Here is a 17,752-nt window from a genome sequence, read left to right as displayed (position 1 = left end):
GACTACATTCTTCCTCTATTCCCAAATGACAGCTCTAACCCCCAAACCTTAAAAGTTTCATATGTGGGAAAGTCCCCATAAATGTCAAAGTATACATATATATATATATATATATATATATATATATATATATATATATATATATATATATATATATATATATATATAGTATATAACTATTGCAATAAAAAGTGAATTTCAGAGGCTTCTGAGTATTTGTGGCTAGATCAGCTTTGCCCTAACTGCAGAGTACCCACATCTATTTACATGTCTCATTCCTCCTGTGAAAATGATGATCTATTAAATACTCTATTCTGCTAACTTAGTCTGGAATGAATTACATGATACTTTCCTACTTAGTCAGGTCTCCTCTCATATCATCACTTTAGCTCCTTTGGTTTTTTCATGCCCATTGATGCTGAACATAAGTCCATTTGTAGATAAGGTTTCAGCCAAAAGATCACAAAATCACAGATAACTTGAGTTGTAAGGAACCCCTAAGTTATAAACATCAAATCTCTTTTTGCTTGGCTGTGGCATTTTTATTGTGCCCAATTCTTCATAACTTCATTTGAAATTTTCTTGGGAAAAAATTTCCTCGTCCAACTCATTGACAGATGAAGAAATTGAGGCAAAAAAGTTCAAATTCCTTGCTAAGGGATATACAATTAGTAAATGTCTAAGACTAGATTTGAACTCAGAAAAATGAGTTTTCCAGACTCCAGTCTCTGTATTCTATATGCTGTATATTTCACCTCCTAGCAAGGTCTTAAAAGTATTTTTTCTATTATAACTTTGACAATGATTCATCCAGTCTCTATTTGAACACTTTCAATTATGAAAATTTCACTAGTTAATGAAAGTTAATAAAATAATAATAGTTTGTAAAAAGATATGTAGCCATATAAGTTATGGACATGTACTAACCTGGAGAAGGGGTCAAATCCATGCTTTATTTTTTTCCTTTGAAATTAATCTTAACAGAATCAAAGTGACTGTTTAGTTCTTTTCAAAGTCACAAAACCTCTCAGAGCTCTTTAAAGAAGGTATGAACATTGCATAAATGAGTAAACTAAGATAAATAATGATTTTCACAAGGATCATGTTGGAAACTTTTCATTTATTAAGTTAAAACTTAGTAAACTTTAATTTACTAAGTTAAAACTACCTGCAATTAGATGTTCTTTGATGTGGTTTTTCCTTCAAGTCCCTGTCCCAAAGGTAGAGCATAAATGAAATAGACACCAGCTGTTAGCTGCAGTTCTTTGGGTAAAGAAACTTCGGGGGATGCCTTATGTAAAAAAAGGGAGATAACATGGGTAATGTGGAAATGTGTTTCAAATGAATCATTTCTTGCCTACTCAGTGGGAGAGGAAGAGGTTAAATGGAGGGCAAGAATTCAAAACTAAACACTAAAATTATAAAAGTAAAATTAAAATAGTTTTCCCTTTTCTCCACATTGATTTCATATCACATTCCCTCTCTTAATCCTTTCTTTATATTAAAATCTCACAATAATTTTCCTGGAATGTTTGTCCATTAAAGAAGTGGATGATAAGGTTCTGTATAAGGATTAATATTTCATAATATTATTTAATTAATTAATTTCATAAGATCTTGGAGTAGGAAATGCCCTTCAAGTCACTGAACTTAACCTCTCATCCAATAATAGAATTCCTTCTCCAACATCCCTCACATATAGGCATCCAACATTTTCTTGAGGACTTTCAGAGATGAAGGACTCACAACAAAATAAAAAAGGATGAATCATTTTGAGCAGTAATAATTATTAAATTCTTTATAGGGATTCAGATATTGTCTTCTATAATTTCTCTTCATTGGTCCCAAATTATACCATCTAAAGCCTTACACTACTACAAACAGATGTTATTGATGTTCATCTTTCATATATGAAGAGGACCAATTATATCATGGCATCGGAGTCATGGTACAGTGTGTTTGACTATAGACTTTTGGTCACATTTAGTAAAATGCATATGTCCATTTGGATATTTGGAATCAAGATGTCCCTAGATTTATCTTTTTTGTGTTTCCTTTGTGAAGACACTTATCACATTCCTTAAACATCTTCTCTTTCCCATGTGATAAACAATGTAAGTACTGTAATTTATTTTTTTTATTTGTTTGTTTTGTTAAAACGATGAATTCTTGGGTGTAAGGAATTTCAGGTACAGAACTTTTCTCCAGCTTTACAGACCTATGACTCATCTATAATTCAAAACTTTTGAGAGCTTTCTGGAGTACTAATAGTTTGAGTACTTGCATGTTCTTACCCATAGTCTATAATAATATTTCATAGACAACACTTGGACCTAGTTACACTTGATTCTAAGGCCAGTCCATTATCACTATGCCACTTATGCAAAGAAATTTACTCACAAGTTTTTCTTACTACCTTCTCCCTCCACATTCTGAGTCAGAAGAGAAAAAAATATTTTCATTAGATTGTCTTTTTGCTTTCATCTTTTAGGACATCCTATATTTTGGGAATGTAATCACAAACAACAACAACAAAAAAGACATTGAAATGCTTTTCCCAATTTATTACAAAATCAGCTAAAAGGAAAAGGAATCTTTCATTATCAAAATAGAATGGTTCTTGGAGTATGATTTAATTTTTATTTCATATGACATAATCTTTTCATAGAAAAATGTTTTTTAAGAATTACTAATCCCAAAGTGGCCAGGATGGTTTGTGGGAAGGAGGAAAGCAATATGATTTAGTGTCATGTCTTTACTGAAATTTAGAATGTTCCTATTCCTTAAAATAATAACAAGCATATATTTAAAACTTTCAGCAAACATCATATATAATGGCGATAAACTAGAACCTTTCCCTGTAAGATCAGGAGTGAAACAAGGTTGCCCACTATCACCATTACTATTCAATACAGTACTAGAAACGCTAGCCTCGGCAATAAGAGCCAAGAAAGAGATTCAAGGAATTAGAGTAGGAAATGAGGAAATCAAATTATCACTCTTTGCAGATGACATGATGGTATACTTAGAGAACCCCAAAGATTCTGCTCAAAAGCTATTAGAAATAATTCAGAATTTTAGCAAAGTTGCAGGATACAAAATAAATCCACATAAATCCTCAGTATTTTTATACATTACCAACACAATCCAATAGCAAGAGATACAAAGAGAAATTCCATTCAAAATAACGGTCGATAGTATAAAATATTTGGGAATATATCTACCAAAGGAAAGTCAGGAATTATATGAGCAAAATTATGAAACTCTTGCCACAAAAATAAAGTCAGATTTAAATAATTGGAAAGACATTCAGTGCTCTTGGATAGGCCGAGCGAATATAATTAAGATGACAATACTCCCTAAATTAATCTATTTATTTAGTGCTATACCAATCAGACTCCCAAGAAACTATTTTAATGACCTAGAAAAAATAACAACAAAATTCATATGGAAGAATAAAAGGTTGAGAATTGCAAGGGAACTAATGAAAAAAAAGTCAGAGGAAGGTGGTCTAGCTGTACCTGATTTAAAGCTATATTATAAAGCAACAGTCACCAAAACCATTTGGTATTGGCTAAGAAATAGACTAGTTGATCAGTGGCATAGGTTAGGTTCACAGGGCAAGATGTTAATAAAAATAGCAATCTAGGGTTTGACAAACCCAAAGATCCCAAATTTTGGGATAAGAATTCATTATTTGACAAAAACTGCTGGGAAAACTGGAAATTAGTATGGCAGAAACTAGGCATGGACCCACATTTAACACCACATACCAAGATAAGATCAAAATGGGTCCAAGATTTAGGCATAAAGAACGAAATCATAAATAAATTGGAGGGATATAGGATAGTTTACCTCTCAGACTTGTGGAGGAGGAAGGAGTTTGTGTCCAAGGGAGAACTAGAGACCATTATTGATCACAAAATAGAAAAATTTGATTACACCAAATTAAAAAGTTTCTGTACAAACAAAACTAAAGCAAACGAGATTAGAAGGGAAGTAACAAATTGGGAAAACATTTTTACAGTTAAAGGTTCTGATAAAGGCCTCATCTCCAAAATATACAGAGAACTGACTCTAATTTATAAAAAATCAAGCCATTCTCCAATTGATAAATGGTCAAAGGATATGAATAGACAATTTTCAGACGATGAAATTAAAACTATTTCCACTCATATGAAAGAGTGTTTCAAATCACTATTGATCAGAAATATGCAAATTAAGACAACTCTGAGATATCATTACACACCTGTCAGATTGGCTAAGATGACAGGAACAAATAATGATGAATGTTGGAGGGGCTGTGGGAAACTGATGCATTGTTGGTGGAGTTGTGAAAGAATCCAACCATTCTGGAGAGCAATCTGGAATTATGCCCCAAAAGTTATCAAACTGTGTATACCCTTTGACCCAGCAGTGCTACTACTGGGCTTACATCCCAAGGAAATACTGAAGAAGGGAAAGGGACCTGTATATGCCAAAATGTTTGTGGCAGCCCTTTTTGTAGTGGCTAGAAACTGGAAAATTAATGGATGTCCATCAATTGGAGAATGGTTGGGTAAATTATTGTTCTGTAAGAAATGACCAACAGGAAGAATACAGAGAGGCTTGGAGAGACTTACATCAACTGATGCTGAGTGAAACGAGCAGAACTAGGGGATCATTATACACGTCAACAATGATACTGTATGAGGATGTATTCTGATGGAAGTGGATATCTTCAACATAGAGAAGAGCTAATCCAATTCCAATTGATCAATGATGGACAGAATCAGCTACATCCAGAAAAGGAATACTGGGAAATGAGTGTAAACTGTGAGCATTGTTTTGTTTTGTTTTGTTTTGTTTCTCTTCCCAGATTATTTTTACCTTGCGAATACAATCCTTTCTTTGCAACAACAACAACAACAAAATTCGGTTCTGCACATATATATTGTACCTAGGATATACTATAAGATATTTAATATGTATGGGAATGCCTGCCATCTAGGGGAGGGGGTGGAGGGAAGGAGGGGAAAAACTCGGAACAGAAGGGAGTACAAGGGATAATGTTGTTTTAAAAAATTACCTATGCATATGTACTGTCAAAGAAAATGTTATAATTATAAAAATTGATAAAAAACAAAATTAAAAAAATTTAAAAAAAAGAAATTTGGAACGTTCCCTTCAGAACTTTATCTCCTAATCTAGATATATGAGAAATTTCTGCTTGCAAGACATTTGTACAACTAGAAACACCTGAGATAAGGCACAAAAAAAGAAAAATAAAATACCAACAATTATACCTGAATAACACACATAGGAAAATATGAAACCCAAATATTGGGTCACATACCTTAACCCAGATATTGAGTCACATATATTTTTACTCAATTTCCAATATACATTTCACAAAGAAGCCAGCAAATTCAAATTCATCTAAGCACAATCTATCGATAAGACCCAAATAGAATATTTGCTGAAAAACAGTCAATAGTTGATTTTTTTTAATGTTTTTTTTATTCATAAGGATGCTGCAGTGTCTCCACAGAAAATCTGGTACCAAAGCAATTAATTCATCTATTCTGCATTCTTCCTCTGCCCAGTAGGGCCAACTGTGAAAAATTTTGCAGTGAAAAAAACTGACATAGAAAGTGCTATTTAAGTAACCTGACTTCTTAAAATAGTTCCTTGTAAACACAAATCACATGATATGATCTGAGTGTGTAAATCCAATTACATGTCCACAGGAAGCACTGCTCACTCACTCTTACAATGGCTTTTCATTTTCTATTGTTGCACTCTAACCAAAGAAAACTGTGCCTTTCAGAGTTTCTAAGAAAATACGAAGGAAGATATAATTTGCATAATCCATAAGAATGTTTGCACCACAAAATTCTTTGCCTTTCCAACCTTGAATTTTCCAGTTGCTTTAACCATCAGAGAGGGAGGTAGGGACAAACAGGAAGCCACACTTCACAATCAAGAGTCAAATGAGGATCATCCACTGATTCCTGATAAGAACCTAACTATGGGTTGCTCACTGGGTCAATATATATTTCTTACCCCAAAACAACCTTTTCTGGAATGTTCATTGTCATTGTATTGTGCATATAGTTTGGATGAGATCTAAAACAGCTGGATTAATTAAATGACAAGATTCTAATCACAGGAAGTATTTAGACAGCAGCAAAATGTCATAGCTGTTTGATCACAGCAATGACCTTTGATTACAAATCTTTCCTTGCTGCACTGAGTTTGGGACAAGTGATTTTTGTGTGTGTGCATCTTTCATTTTCATGCTTGGTTTCACTCATTTTTGATGAGCTCTTAAAATGCCATCAATCATCAAAGTGTAAATATGACTAATGTGTTTGCTCTATTAAACAGGACATTTCTGCAGCTGCTTCAGGAGAAAAAAATACAGCTCTCACCCTTCATACTTATACTTATATACTCTCTCACCCAAGTAGCTTTCCCTAAGCCCAAATTTGATATAATTATTCTCTGACCCATTGATACCAGTTAGGTGATACTACTGGATGTGGAGAAAAATAAATTGATAATTCAATCAAGAAGAAAGCAAGCTGCACCAGCATATTATGAATTACCCTAAACCTGAAACCTGAACCCATTAAAAATGGCAGAGTAAAGGTGGGAAAGACTAATTAGGGGAAATTTAACTAGATACTTTGTACTGCCACACAGCCATCATATGCTAAAGCCCTTTCTTCCACCTTATATCCACCAGAGAAAATTTAAAAGGATAGTCTCAAGATATTTTTCACTAGTAAAGTAATAATATTTCCATTCTCTGGCATTCGTAGGAACCCCCAGGGAAGGTTGATACTTGAATCTGTTTATTGGAGAGGTATTTTTGTTCCCTCAGGCATGCTGGGATGCTGCAATCATTTAAAAAAAAAAAAAAAACCTTTAAGAATTTGCTGAAGAAAAATGTACAGGCAAAGTGCCATAGGTTTTTCAAATAAATGTACTCTATAAAGTATAAATTCAGCTGGGACCTTGACTAATTCAGCTGTGGGAATATTCACTTTTTTTTCTTTTGAAGAAACTATCTCAAAATCCAAAATGAGATGATTTAGTAAACATGATATTTTTAAAGAACAAAGTAGAGAAATTTTGATTATATGATATGAGCTGGGATGAGTAAGACATTTCAGATATTTATTAAGTGCAAATTGGCCTTTTCTTTCCTTAAAAATGATTTTCAAAGTTGGTTATTTTGTCTTTACTTTTTTGGTTTCTATACCAAGTCAAATCTTGATTCATAGTATTAGTGATATATAGTAAACATATACATACACGAGCAGCTAGGTGGCTCAGTGGCTAGAGCACCAGCCCTGAAGTAAAGAGGACCTGAGTTCAAATGTGATCTCAGACAATTAACACTTACTAACTGTATGACCCTGAGCAAGTCACTTAACCCCAATTGCCTCAGGAAAAAAAAATAATCACTAAACACTTTTGATCCAATACAAAAAAGATTCATAAAAAAATGTTCAAGGAAAAACAACAATAACAAAGCATTACCATGGTAGGTTGATATGATTTTATGTTTCTTTCAATTATTAAGTGGAATTAAATTTAGATTTGGGGTGGCTAAGAGAGGGGAATGGAAGTCATATGCTAAAATTCAACTTTACATGTCATTTGACCTTGGCAAGAACTAGTCCTCTCCTATTTGAAGTATACTTTTACTTGCCTACCAGACAAATCACTTCACTGCTCTGAAGTTATCAACCTTACCAAGATGTATAGAAGATTAATGAAGTACATTTTTGGATCCATCAAAGGAAAGCCCCAGATCATCATTTTTCCTGTGAACTCTTGTTGAATATCAATGTCCAACCTCTAAAATGATTTCCACCCACTTCATCACTTACAAGCTGTTGAATGATAATTAGGTAACAATCAAATACCAGGGAGTTTACAATTCTCATCAGCAATTAAAAGAGTACTAATAATGATAGCAACAAGTATTTAAATTAGCCCAGTCAACATTAGCAGCCCCAGGTGCCTCTATAGGTATCCAGGAGAAGTCATTGTGTCATGAATTGACAGATGGATAAACTAAAACAACAGGGCAATTTATTAATCTAGAATAAGTAAGAAGTCAGTGACAGCAGAAAGAGAGCAAAGAAATGCTTGTCCTTGGACTGTATCAGATATATTCTACTCCTTTGTTGTCATGAAACTGATCCACCTTTGGGGAGACACTGCTACTCAAGGGAGCATCAGTTTTACAACTAATAGCAGAGCTCAGGTGAGCAGAGAAATAAAGGAGCCTTTTGACCCGCCTATATCCTTAGGGAATTGATCACTTTTTCCACCCTACAGAGGAAGAAGAAAGCTGTAGAAAGGATAGGTCTGTCCTGAGACATAACTCTTTATAAATGAGAAAGGGCTGACTTTATCCTAACCTTTCTTCTTTGGGGTGGGACAGAGATCAACCATCTCTTTGTGGGTTCTGGATGATATTTTTTAGGAAGCATTTTCTAATCTTGTCTCACTAGGACTGCATACTCTATATATATCAGAGAGAACACTATGGCCTAGTCTCTCTTTATTTTATACAGGAAGAGAATGACCACTTTGTTATTTTATACTATGTCCTACATCTTATTTCTTTGTTGGGGAGGAAGGAGGGAAGAAGATAAAAGCTTCTCATAGCACTACTTTAATAGAAACAATAATTGAAATTATTAGAGACTGGCTTTTCAGAGAGATAAAACAGCTGCTAAAGATGCATTGATTCTGAGCTCCATTTTTATGTTTCCTGATTTTTTTTTGAAGATGTTAAGTTAACATGAGCACTTCTCTTAATGGAAGTCAAAATTAATTTTGAAATGGGATGTGATCCCAGGGTCTGTGGCTGTCAGATGATAAGCCTGTACCCTGCTGAGAGAGATGATGAAGTAACTGCAGAATAACCTCCTTTCTGGGTTGCAGTCATTTATCTAACATAGTGTCTTTTCTTAGCTCCTTGTAAATGTTCATTCATGTGTCATAGTTGGTGCCACATTACTTTTCCTTTATGAAAAATTTCATAGCTATCCACAAATATCCAGAGTAAATCTCAAAGAGTTACTATACAGAAATTACTATTTGGACCCCTAAGATGTTTGCATTCAATATACTTAAATGAGGTTTTATATGTATATACAATTACAATCTTGGCCATTAAAATCCTTCTCTCAAGATTCAAAATAATATGACTGTGGTCCTGAGATTCTTGAATGTTACAGCAATGGAAAATAAACTTACAGTTAACCCAGTGGCAACTCCACTTGTGTTCTCCAACTGAGAACCAGTTTAGCTAAACTTCCAACAGTCTCATGAATAGGTAAATCACAAAATTATGTTTGTGTTTGTGTGTGTGTGTGTGTGTGTGTGTGTGTGTGTATGAAAACAATTTGTGAAGAGCATTTACTATGGCAATGATGGGGGTTGAGATTCACTTTTATGAGATTTTCAAAGAGGTATATGATACAATTAAAAAATAATAAGAATTCCCTGATCTAGAAGAAACCTGCAAGAAACTGGTGTAATGTCCAAGATAAATGCCACATTCAAAGTCATCCTCTTACTATATTAGCCCAAAGTGCATTTTAATGTTTGGGTATCATTAAATTGAAGAAGATAACTGCAGGAGATATTGCTAAAAAAAAAAAAAAAAGTGTTAGAAGAAAAAATAAATATCAACACCCCAAATCTGTTTAAAAATAAAGGGGAGGGACGTTTTGAAAAGACAATGAGAACACTAGAGGGAGCCAAAGAATAGATTTTTACAAACCAATTAGAGGAGGAATATTCAGCACCTACAACTGGAGGAGAGCTCCCTGGACTTTCACCAAAGGTTAAGGGCAATCAGCATACTAAATAATCAATTAATATGCATTTTTTTTAAATTATGAAGTTAAGTTAGTATGTATTTCGTGGGCTAAGATTCATGTAAATTATTATTCAATGAAGAATTATTTGGGATGAGAATTAAAGAAAAAGGTTGGTGTTTATTTTAAAACACTTATTGGTAATATTTGAATGGCATTAAAATAAGGAGTATGAATTAATTGACTTTATAGATTAATTTCACAATAAACATAAAATATGACTATGAAATTTTGTACTTTGAAACTATTCAGTTTGCCACTTGGAAGTATCCTCATGTTATGCCCAATGCTCTTTAGTTTCTAAATGAAGTATTTTAGTAATGTTGACACTATCAACAAAGAATATAATGTGAAAGAAAGTTTTTCAAGACATAGATTAGAATATATTTCTTCAAATTACTAGGTAGAAGAAATAACATATAGTCACCCTCATCTCCTTTTTTGGTCTCTGTCTCTTCCTCAATGTCTGTCTGTCTGTCTGTCTATCTATTTCTCATTTCCCCTCTAATACACACACCACAAAGATTTGTTGAAGTAATTTTTATGTGAGAATAGCAGAGGAGGAAAAGAGTTATTTAGCAGAAAAGATGGGTTTTGAAACTATTGAAATCCATTTTCAAAAGTTGATAGAATTATGAGTACATTTCAGAAAATCCTGTAATGCTGTTGACTAAACTATCCTCCATCCTCTTTGATCACTCCCCAAAGATAATAAAAAATGTATTGAAGTTAATTTTGAAGGTTATAATTTCTAGAAATCACTCTTTTATCATTTTAAATAATCTTTAAGTTCAATTTGTCCAGCAAGTCATACTCAGTGATCAGTCACATGTGTTATAAACTTTCTGTGTTCACCAGAAAGATTAAATCCTTAAAAAAAAAAAAAAAAAAACTACTCTAAGAACAAACATCTAGATAAGCAATGAGAGCAAATTGATGTGGTTATCAAAGGAGAAATTGAATCCCAAACTGGCAACACAACCTGAAGATCAACAACAAGTAAATCATTTTAGAGGCACTAAAGTTCTAAAAAGCATTCATTCAGTTCAACTGAATGAATCTTATGTTTAGCATTTGTCTGTGTCTGTTCACTAGAACCATGCAAAATACTATAAAGCCAAATTACCACAAACATGAACTTTTAAAAGTTGTAAGGGGGAATGAAAAAGAAACAATATTCTAATAAAAATATAATAGAGGTATTCCTTGACTTTGGGACCCTTCCCCCTCTTCCCCACATTCTTCAATTATAAATGTGGTATAAGGCAAAGGAATAGTTGGGATATCATTCTATTTATTAGGGTTAGTTGAATAAAGTGGGGAAAACTCACTATTAGTTCCATATACAAATGCAATGATAAATTTCATCCCTAGCTCAGATATTCTGAAGAAATCCTGTGCTAGAAGAGGAATGAATGGAGACATGTAGAAGATCCCCTTTTTGCCTGAATGTTTCAAATTACTGAGATAAACTTCCCCTCCCAGGAAACACTAATTCTTCTGTTTCCTTCCCTCCCACCTTTTATATTCAAAGGATTCTACTTCACTCAGCATAGGTGAATAAATATGAAAATATATGCTATACACATGTAAAATACTACTGTTATTACTTTATTTAAACTTCTTCACAGTCCAGAAATTCTCAGAAAGTATTTCTCGGTTAGAACATAGTGTAAAGGAGGTAGGACATGGAGAGGAGTATGGAGAATATGAGAATTTGGAAGAAAGACATCAGAAATAAAAGTGAAGTGAAACTGAGTTCATAAACTCAGAACTGAAAGGGACCCAATGTCTTTATTTTACAGATGAAGAAATTGAGGCCAGAAAGAATTGAATTAAGATCACACACACATAATTAGTAAAATCAGTATCTGAATAAGGTCGTCTGATTGCACAGTCCACACTTGAATATATTGCATTTAGGATTTTTGACCTGGAAGGACCCTTAAAGATGTTCTAGTCAACTACTTCAGTTTCTTAATGATATCTATTGTGCTTAGTATAGATTAGGAATCAAGGCATCTCCCCTCTGCTCTTTCCAGAGTACCAAAAGATAAGTCAAAGGTGGAGGTGTGTGTGTGTGTGTGTGGGGGGGGGGGGTTATGTGTGTGTATGTGTGTGTGTGTGTTTGTGTGTGTGTGTGTGTGTTTGTGTGTGTGTGTGTGTTATTGTGTAAACCGTCAAATACACTTTACTCAAAGAAGCCTAGAATTGGAGATAGAAGGATGATCTTAGAGGTCATTGTGAACATTTCATCACTCTGTGAAGAATACAGTAATAAATAACCACGAGGGTTCCCAGAAGCCTGAGGTAGAAAAGAGCTAGGGAGAGGTACCTGGTTGATGGAATTCACTGCCAATCGGGGAATGATAAGTTCCAGGATGATCTGCACTAGAGATGTGACCAACCCCGCAAGGATCGCCCAGGTGAGGGGCAACGGCAGCATGCTGTAGGTGGCGAAGAGAGTGAAGAGCACATAGCCAATCCCATCCCCTAGGAGTCCGTAGCCCAGTCCGGCGGCCAGGATCTGAGTCGTCATGGCCACCCAGGTCACCAGCCCACTATACTGTAGATACGTGTATGAAGTGGTGTCCTTCCTTACAACCACCAAAGCACAGATGACCACCTCGATGCCTGTAAAGAAGCCCAGAAGGATGCCCTTGAGGGGGTCCATGGGGGCCGATGCCAGGGTCAGGTGGAGCACGAGCAAGGTCAGTTTGGTCAACACATCCAGGATGTTCATGACCACCTCGGACTTGCGCCGCTGTCCCAGGAAATAGCGCTGATAGAGGCGCTCCAGGTCCCGGGACTTAAAGGAGTTCCGCAGGGTGGGGAAGATCACCCCTCGGTAGGTGTAACCCCAATTGAGAAAGAAATCCGAGTTGCTGGGAGCGCAGTCGAGGTGCAGGAAGCCCAGGTCACTGCTGCTGCCCCTACGCTCCGGGAAGACTTTGGTGGGGCCACCCCCGTTGTTATGACCACCCTTCCCGGCCGAGCCCAGACGCCCGGGCTGGCCCAGAGGGTAGAGGGGGAGGGCTGGAGCTTGCTGGAGGTGGGGCGCGTGGTGGTTGGGGCCGCCAGGGTCGCTAGCTTTGCCGTTCCCGCCGCATACACCGCTCTGATGGATGAAGCGCTGCTCCGTAATGTGTCGCACCGCGGTTTGCCACAGCAGCCTCTGGGGTCGTGAGCCACCTCCGGCGCCGCTAACGCTCCCCCCACTGCCGCTGCTGGCCGGGGGTGTCGGGTTAATGGTGTAGAGTTCTTCCGTGCTGCTTAAGCAGCGAACATCTGATAACTCCATTGCGCCTGGACCTGGGAGGCTAGGCGAAGATAAGGGAAGGTAGTGGAGCGCCCTAGGGGGTGGGAGTTCCTTTATATTAAAAAAAAAAGAAAGAAAGAAAGAAAAAAAAGAAAGGAAGAAAGAAAGAAAAGCGAATTTAAAAAAAAAAAAAAAAACCCGAGGAGTTGAGAAAGGGCGCCAAAGCTCTAGTCTAGCATACCGCTGTCCTTTCGTCCTCGGAAGGTGACGCCAGCGAGGACGATCACGATCCAGTAACTGGGGGTAAGGGGAACCTGGAGGAACGCAGCCCCTAGCTTAACACGCCGTACGCGCCTGCACCAAGAACTGTGGCTTTCTTCTTCCTCCTTTTCCTCCTCCTTCAGCCGCCTCACTTTGGCGCGAGGCGGTCGCGGCTATTTGCAGAGGCCGGGGCTCTCCGCTGCACTGCCTCCAGGGCTCTTCTCAGTAGGGAAGCCTTTGCTCCTCGAGAGCCGCCACCCCGGCACCTGAATGCTACCGCTGCCTCCGCCGTCGCCGCAGCTGCTGCTTCTGCTGTGCGCCAGCCTGGTCTGTCCGCAGCCGTGGTCTCCCAGCCGCCCACGGCGCTGCTGCATCCTTTGAAAAATGGGGGCTTTTGGGGGTGTCCGGTGGATGGTGGGAAGTTCCTAGCGGCCGCTGGGGCACCGCACATCAGAGAACTCCATTCAGTGGGGATGGGAAGCCGGGCTGACCAGATGGGAAGGGGAGAGGAGGAGTATGGAAGATGGAGGTAAAGGGAGGGGGTGTCTGCGTGTCCCACAGGAGGGATCCGAAGGGAGGTGGGCACTGGGTTTAGTAAATCAAAAAGCAGTTAATTAGTGTGAGGAAGTCTGCAGCTGGTCTCTCCTCAGTCCCTTTCCCTACCCTCCTCTTTCAGGTTTAGAGCGTTTAGGGCAATATTAGGTCTGGCTGTTTGTTTCCTGAGGTGGAGGTGGGGGGTAAAGAGGGTGGAGAAGATGAGGGAGGTTCCCATGCCCCTGGCTCGTTTATAAGGAGAAGCGAAGGACTCCACTTGCGGATTCGAGGACTCAGTCAATATATCCTATCTCCTTTTCCTTGGTACTCTTGTATACATTAAGACAGAAAAAGAAGCTGGGAGGGGAAAGCAGGGAAAGAGGGAGGAGCAAAAAGAGAAAGGCGGGGGAAGTGGCGTAGGGCAAGGGTAGAAGTGTCTGTCTTCTAAACAAACTGGCCCAAAATAGAATAAACTAGTATTGTCCAGAATCCAGCTGCCTATACCGTGGCTTTGAGAGACTGAGAGGGGGATGCAGTATATATAGGATTGGGTGGTGGAGAAGGTGAAAGTAATAGGGAGAAGAAAAGGAAGAAACTAGAGGATAACAGCAGGGATATCTCTAGCGCCAGGGAGTAAATGTGGCACTAAATGAACCAGTTTAGAAGAACATTTCAAGGGAAAATGCAATCGTTCGTAATATTTAACGAGGTCTGGGGGAATTGAAAATTTTCGGCTCCCTGAAAGCGACAGAGGAACGGAAAAGGGTTACTCATAGGAAAAATAAATCAAGGTCTCAAGGAAGATGGACATTCTTTCCAAATCTATTTTCGATAGCTCAGAAGCTTGAGTGGAAAATGAGAAATGTAATGTCTGCACCCACAGTTCACTTCCCTGGGGTAAATTGATCAATGAGCAAAGGCTACAGGTTTTCTCTAGGAGCTCAAAACTCAACTCTGTCTAGTGAGCGGTTGATGTTTGCCCCCACTTTGAGTGTCCGCAGTGGCTACTGGCTACAAGGTGCAAAATCCCAAGGTTTCTAGTTGATCTCCAATTTAGCCTAGACCTTTTCCCAGAGAGAGGGAAGGATTCAAAGTTCAGCAAAAGTTTCCTGACCTTCTGGCCCTTACCTTCCCTTTTCTCTATTCTTGGAAAATGCAAACGCATAGGTTTCTCATAGGGACCACTGAGAACAGAAAATAACTTCCTAACTTCAAATGGAGAATATCCCGCTGAAAAACTTGTCATGTAGCCCCTGGGGAAACTTGAGGTCGTCTGCCTTTATCACATACTGTCTGTGCCCTTGGACAAGTAACTTTGCAGTGCTTTAGACAACTCTCTGTGTGTCTACTTACTTATACATACACACATGCATATAACATATGCATATATATGTATATGCATATATGTCGAAGACGAATTTTAAAGCAGTCGAGAAATGAGTTAAGTTAAATATTCCTTGCTCTTTTCGGGAAATTGATTCACATCCCTCCCTCCCACCCAAGGCCTTTATGCTAAATGGGCTCATTTACAACTTTGGCAAAGGAACAAACCCCTTGACTTGCATAAGTGTTCCAGTTCATAAACGGGTTCCATTCTTGCACTTAAAAATGAAAGGATCAAACTGTCAGTCTCTGGACGTCAAATTATTCATTTAATTCAGAATTTCAGTAGAAATGGAGTGCGGTAAGGGTGGGGGGGGGGAGATTGAAAAAAACTCTCTTCGGGATCAGGTAAGGAGCCCTCTGATACATTAGCTTAGCTGAGAGCTCATAATTTAATCGGGTAAAACATTTCGGCTGGTTTCTTCCAGGTTTCCCAGAACGGGATCAAAGTCTCAGTGATCCCAGCTCCATCCCAATGCCCGAGGCTACTGGAATGCAGTTTTCCCGCGCTCCAGCAGGCTGCTTGGTAGATCCTAAAGATTTCTGGTTGCTGCAGAGGGCGCGCCAGCGGTCCAGATTCCGAGATAGTTGAAGCGGCGTCAGCCACTGTTATTGCTGCTACTTCCCGAATTGTTGTCTTCCACTGCCTGACCAGAAGTGCCAGGGACTGCACTGTCAGCTGATGCCTAGTGACGTCAGGTTCAGGCTTCTTTCCCCCTACCCTTTTGGCAAAAATAACCATCTAACTGTCCTCATCAGGACCACTTCATCTCCAAAAGGAGCGATCTTCCCATCACCTAAGGGAACAATTCGCCTCCATTGCAGCCCTGGAGAAAAGAGAATTGATGACATTGGACACAGAGTCTTCTTAGATTCTACAGTTGTCCTCTAGTCTCTCCTGTGTTATGTACGTGCTTCTTTGCACATACTTTTAAATGAATTTCAGACCAGATGTGTAAGGAACTTGGAAATAATTCAGCCTATGAGTACCCATGCCTTGGGAATTCATAAAATACCCACTGTATACAGAGCATTGATCTGGAGGAGTTAATGGAACTTACTATAGTCTAATAAAAGACTTGACTTCTAAATAAATGCAAAAACCCCTCAATAAACATATTAAAAATCACAAAAGCAATATGTGGAAAGAGAAGAGCAAATATCTACTTTTTCCTCTTGCTTAAACTGATTTCTAGGATTTGCTAGATAACCTACTTGAAACACTGAAGAAATCAGCTTTGATTCTAATCCATTGGAAATTTAATGGAGTTACTTCACTGCTTCCAAAATGTTCATAATAATATCAGGATAGAGTTTTGCCTAAATACTTTTTTTTCTATTTGAATTCTATCTATAAGACAAATTTACAAATATTTGCACAGGAAATAAAAGAATATTATGTTTAACACTAATGTCTTTGTAGAAAATGTGTCCCTAAGCCCACTTCAATTATCGTTACTATAAATATCTCAAAGAAGTTGTGACGTGTTCTTTAAACAAACAATATGGGTGGGCATTTAAAGAGGGGAGGGAAATTGCTTTGTCTTTCTCCATTTTTTTCATCTATTCAAAATGAGGCTTAAGTATTTCCCTGTTGCTTTATTTAGACAGAGCAAGTGTTACAGAAAAAAAAGAAAAGTAATCCTTACTGGGTTGTTCTGAAAGAATGGTTGATAAATTTTGAGGAAGTAGAGAAATATCTGTTATTATTAAATATTCTTTGTCCATCTAGAGAAATGGATTCACTTCTCCAGCTGTTTTTACTATGTTCCCTCACTCCTCCCCACCTAGAATAAAGGTATTCTAAATAGGCACATTTACAAAGTTGGCAAAGGAACAGCCCCTTCATTTTTTTTTTTTTTATTAACTTCCCTCAGGGCTCTGTATTTTTAGCCCAAATACAGTACAGGTTTGAATTCAAATGAAACTTGCCATACTTAAATGTTTTTCCAACCAGAGTGCTTCCCAATCTGATTTCTCAAGCATAAAAAACAATGAATGCAAATTAATGAGTTGATATTGCATCTGATTTTTTTTTAAAGGCACAAAATGATGAATGAATAAAGCAACCTGAAAAAAGAAACTTAAGTAATTTCATTATCTTAGAGTTTGAATTTTTTGGCAGTGAAAAATTATTGAGGAGGAACTATCTCTTTAAATGAACCTGGAAGTCTTCCTCTTTTGCAATAGTAGATTAAAATATTGGATTTTAAAATAATACAAATAGGGTAGAATTGTGTTTCACTTACTGGTTATCAGAGTTCATGAACAGAATCATCAAGTAGGGAAACGCTCTAGCCCAGGGATCCTTAAAGCTAAATGTATATAACAATCTTCCATCAGATTTCCAGACTAGAATCTGTGAAATAGTATCTATTGTCTTATAAAATGTCTCAGTGTAATCATTTTGCAAACCTGCCTTCTA

General features: G+C 37.5%; 1 protein-coding gene across 2 annotated transcripts in view; it reads right to left on the bottom strand.

Annotated features, from left to right (window-relative positions):
* The window catches only part of ADCY8 (adenylate cyclase 8), a 411,706-nt gene extending 398,307 nt beyond the window's left edge, over positions 1-13,399 (bottom strand). For both annotated transcript variants that reach the window (XM_074265464.1, XM_074265467.1), the window contains exon 1: positions 12,226-13,399. In XM_074265464.1, the coding sequence (XP_074121565.1) occupies positions 12,226-13,191 (966 nt within the window). In that variant the 5' untranslated portion in view covers positions 13,192-13,399. The remainder of the gene's footprint in view (positions 1-12,225) is intronic.
* Positions 13,400-17,752: the final 4,353 nt, after the last annotated feature.

This window comes from Sminthopsis crassicaudata, chromosome 1, assembly GCF_048593235.1.
Source record: "Sminthopsis crassicaudata isolate SCR6 chromosome 1, ASM4859323v1, whole genome shotgun sequence".
In the NCBI taxonomy this organism is placed as follows: domain Eukaryota; kingdom Metazoa; phylum Chordata; class Mammalia; order Dasyuromorphia; family Dasyuridae; genus Sminthopsis; species Sminthopsis crassicaudata.
The sequence above is the reverse complement of the archived record's forward strand: the minus strand, read 5'-3'. Positions and strand labels throughout refer to the sequence as shown.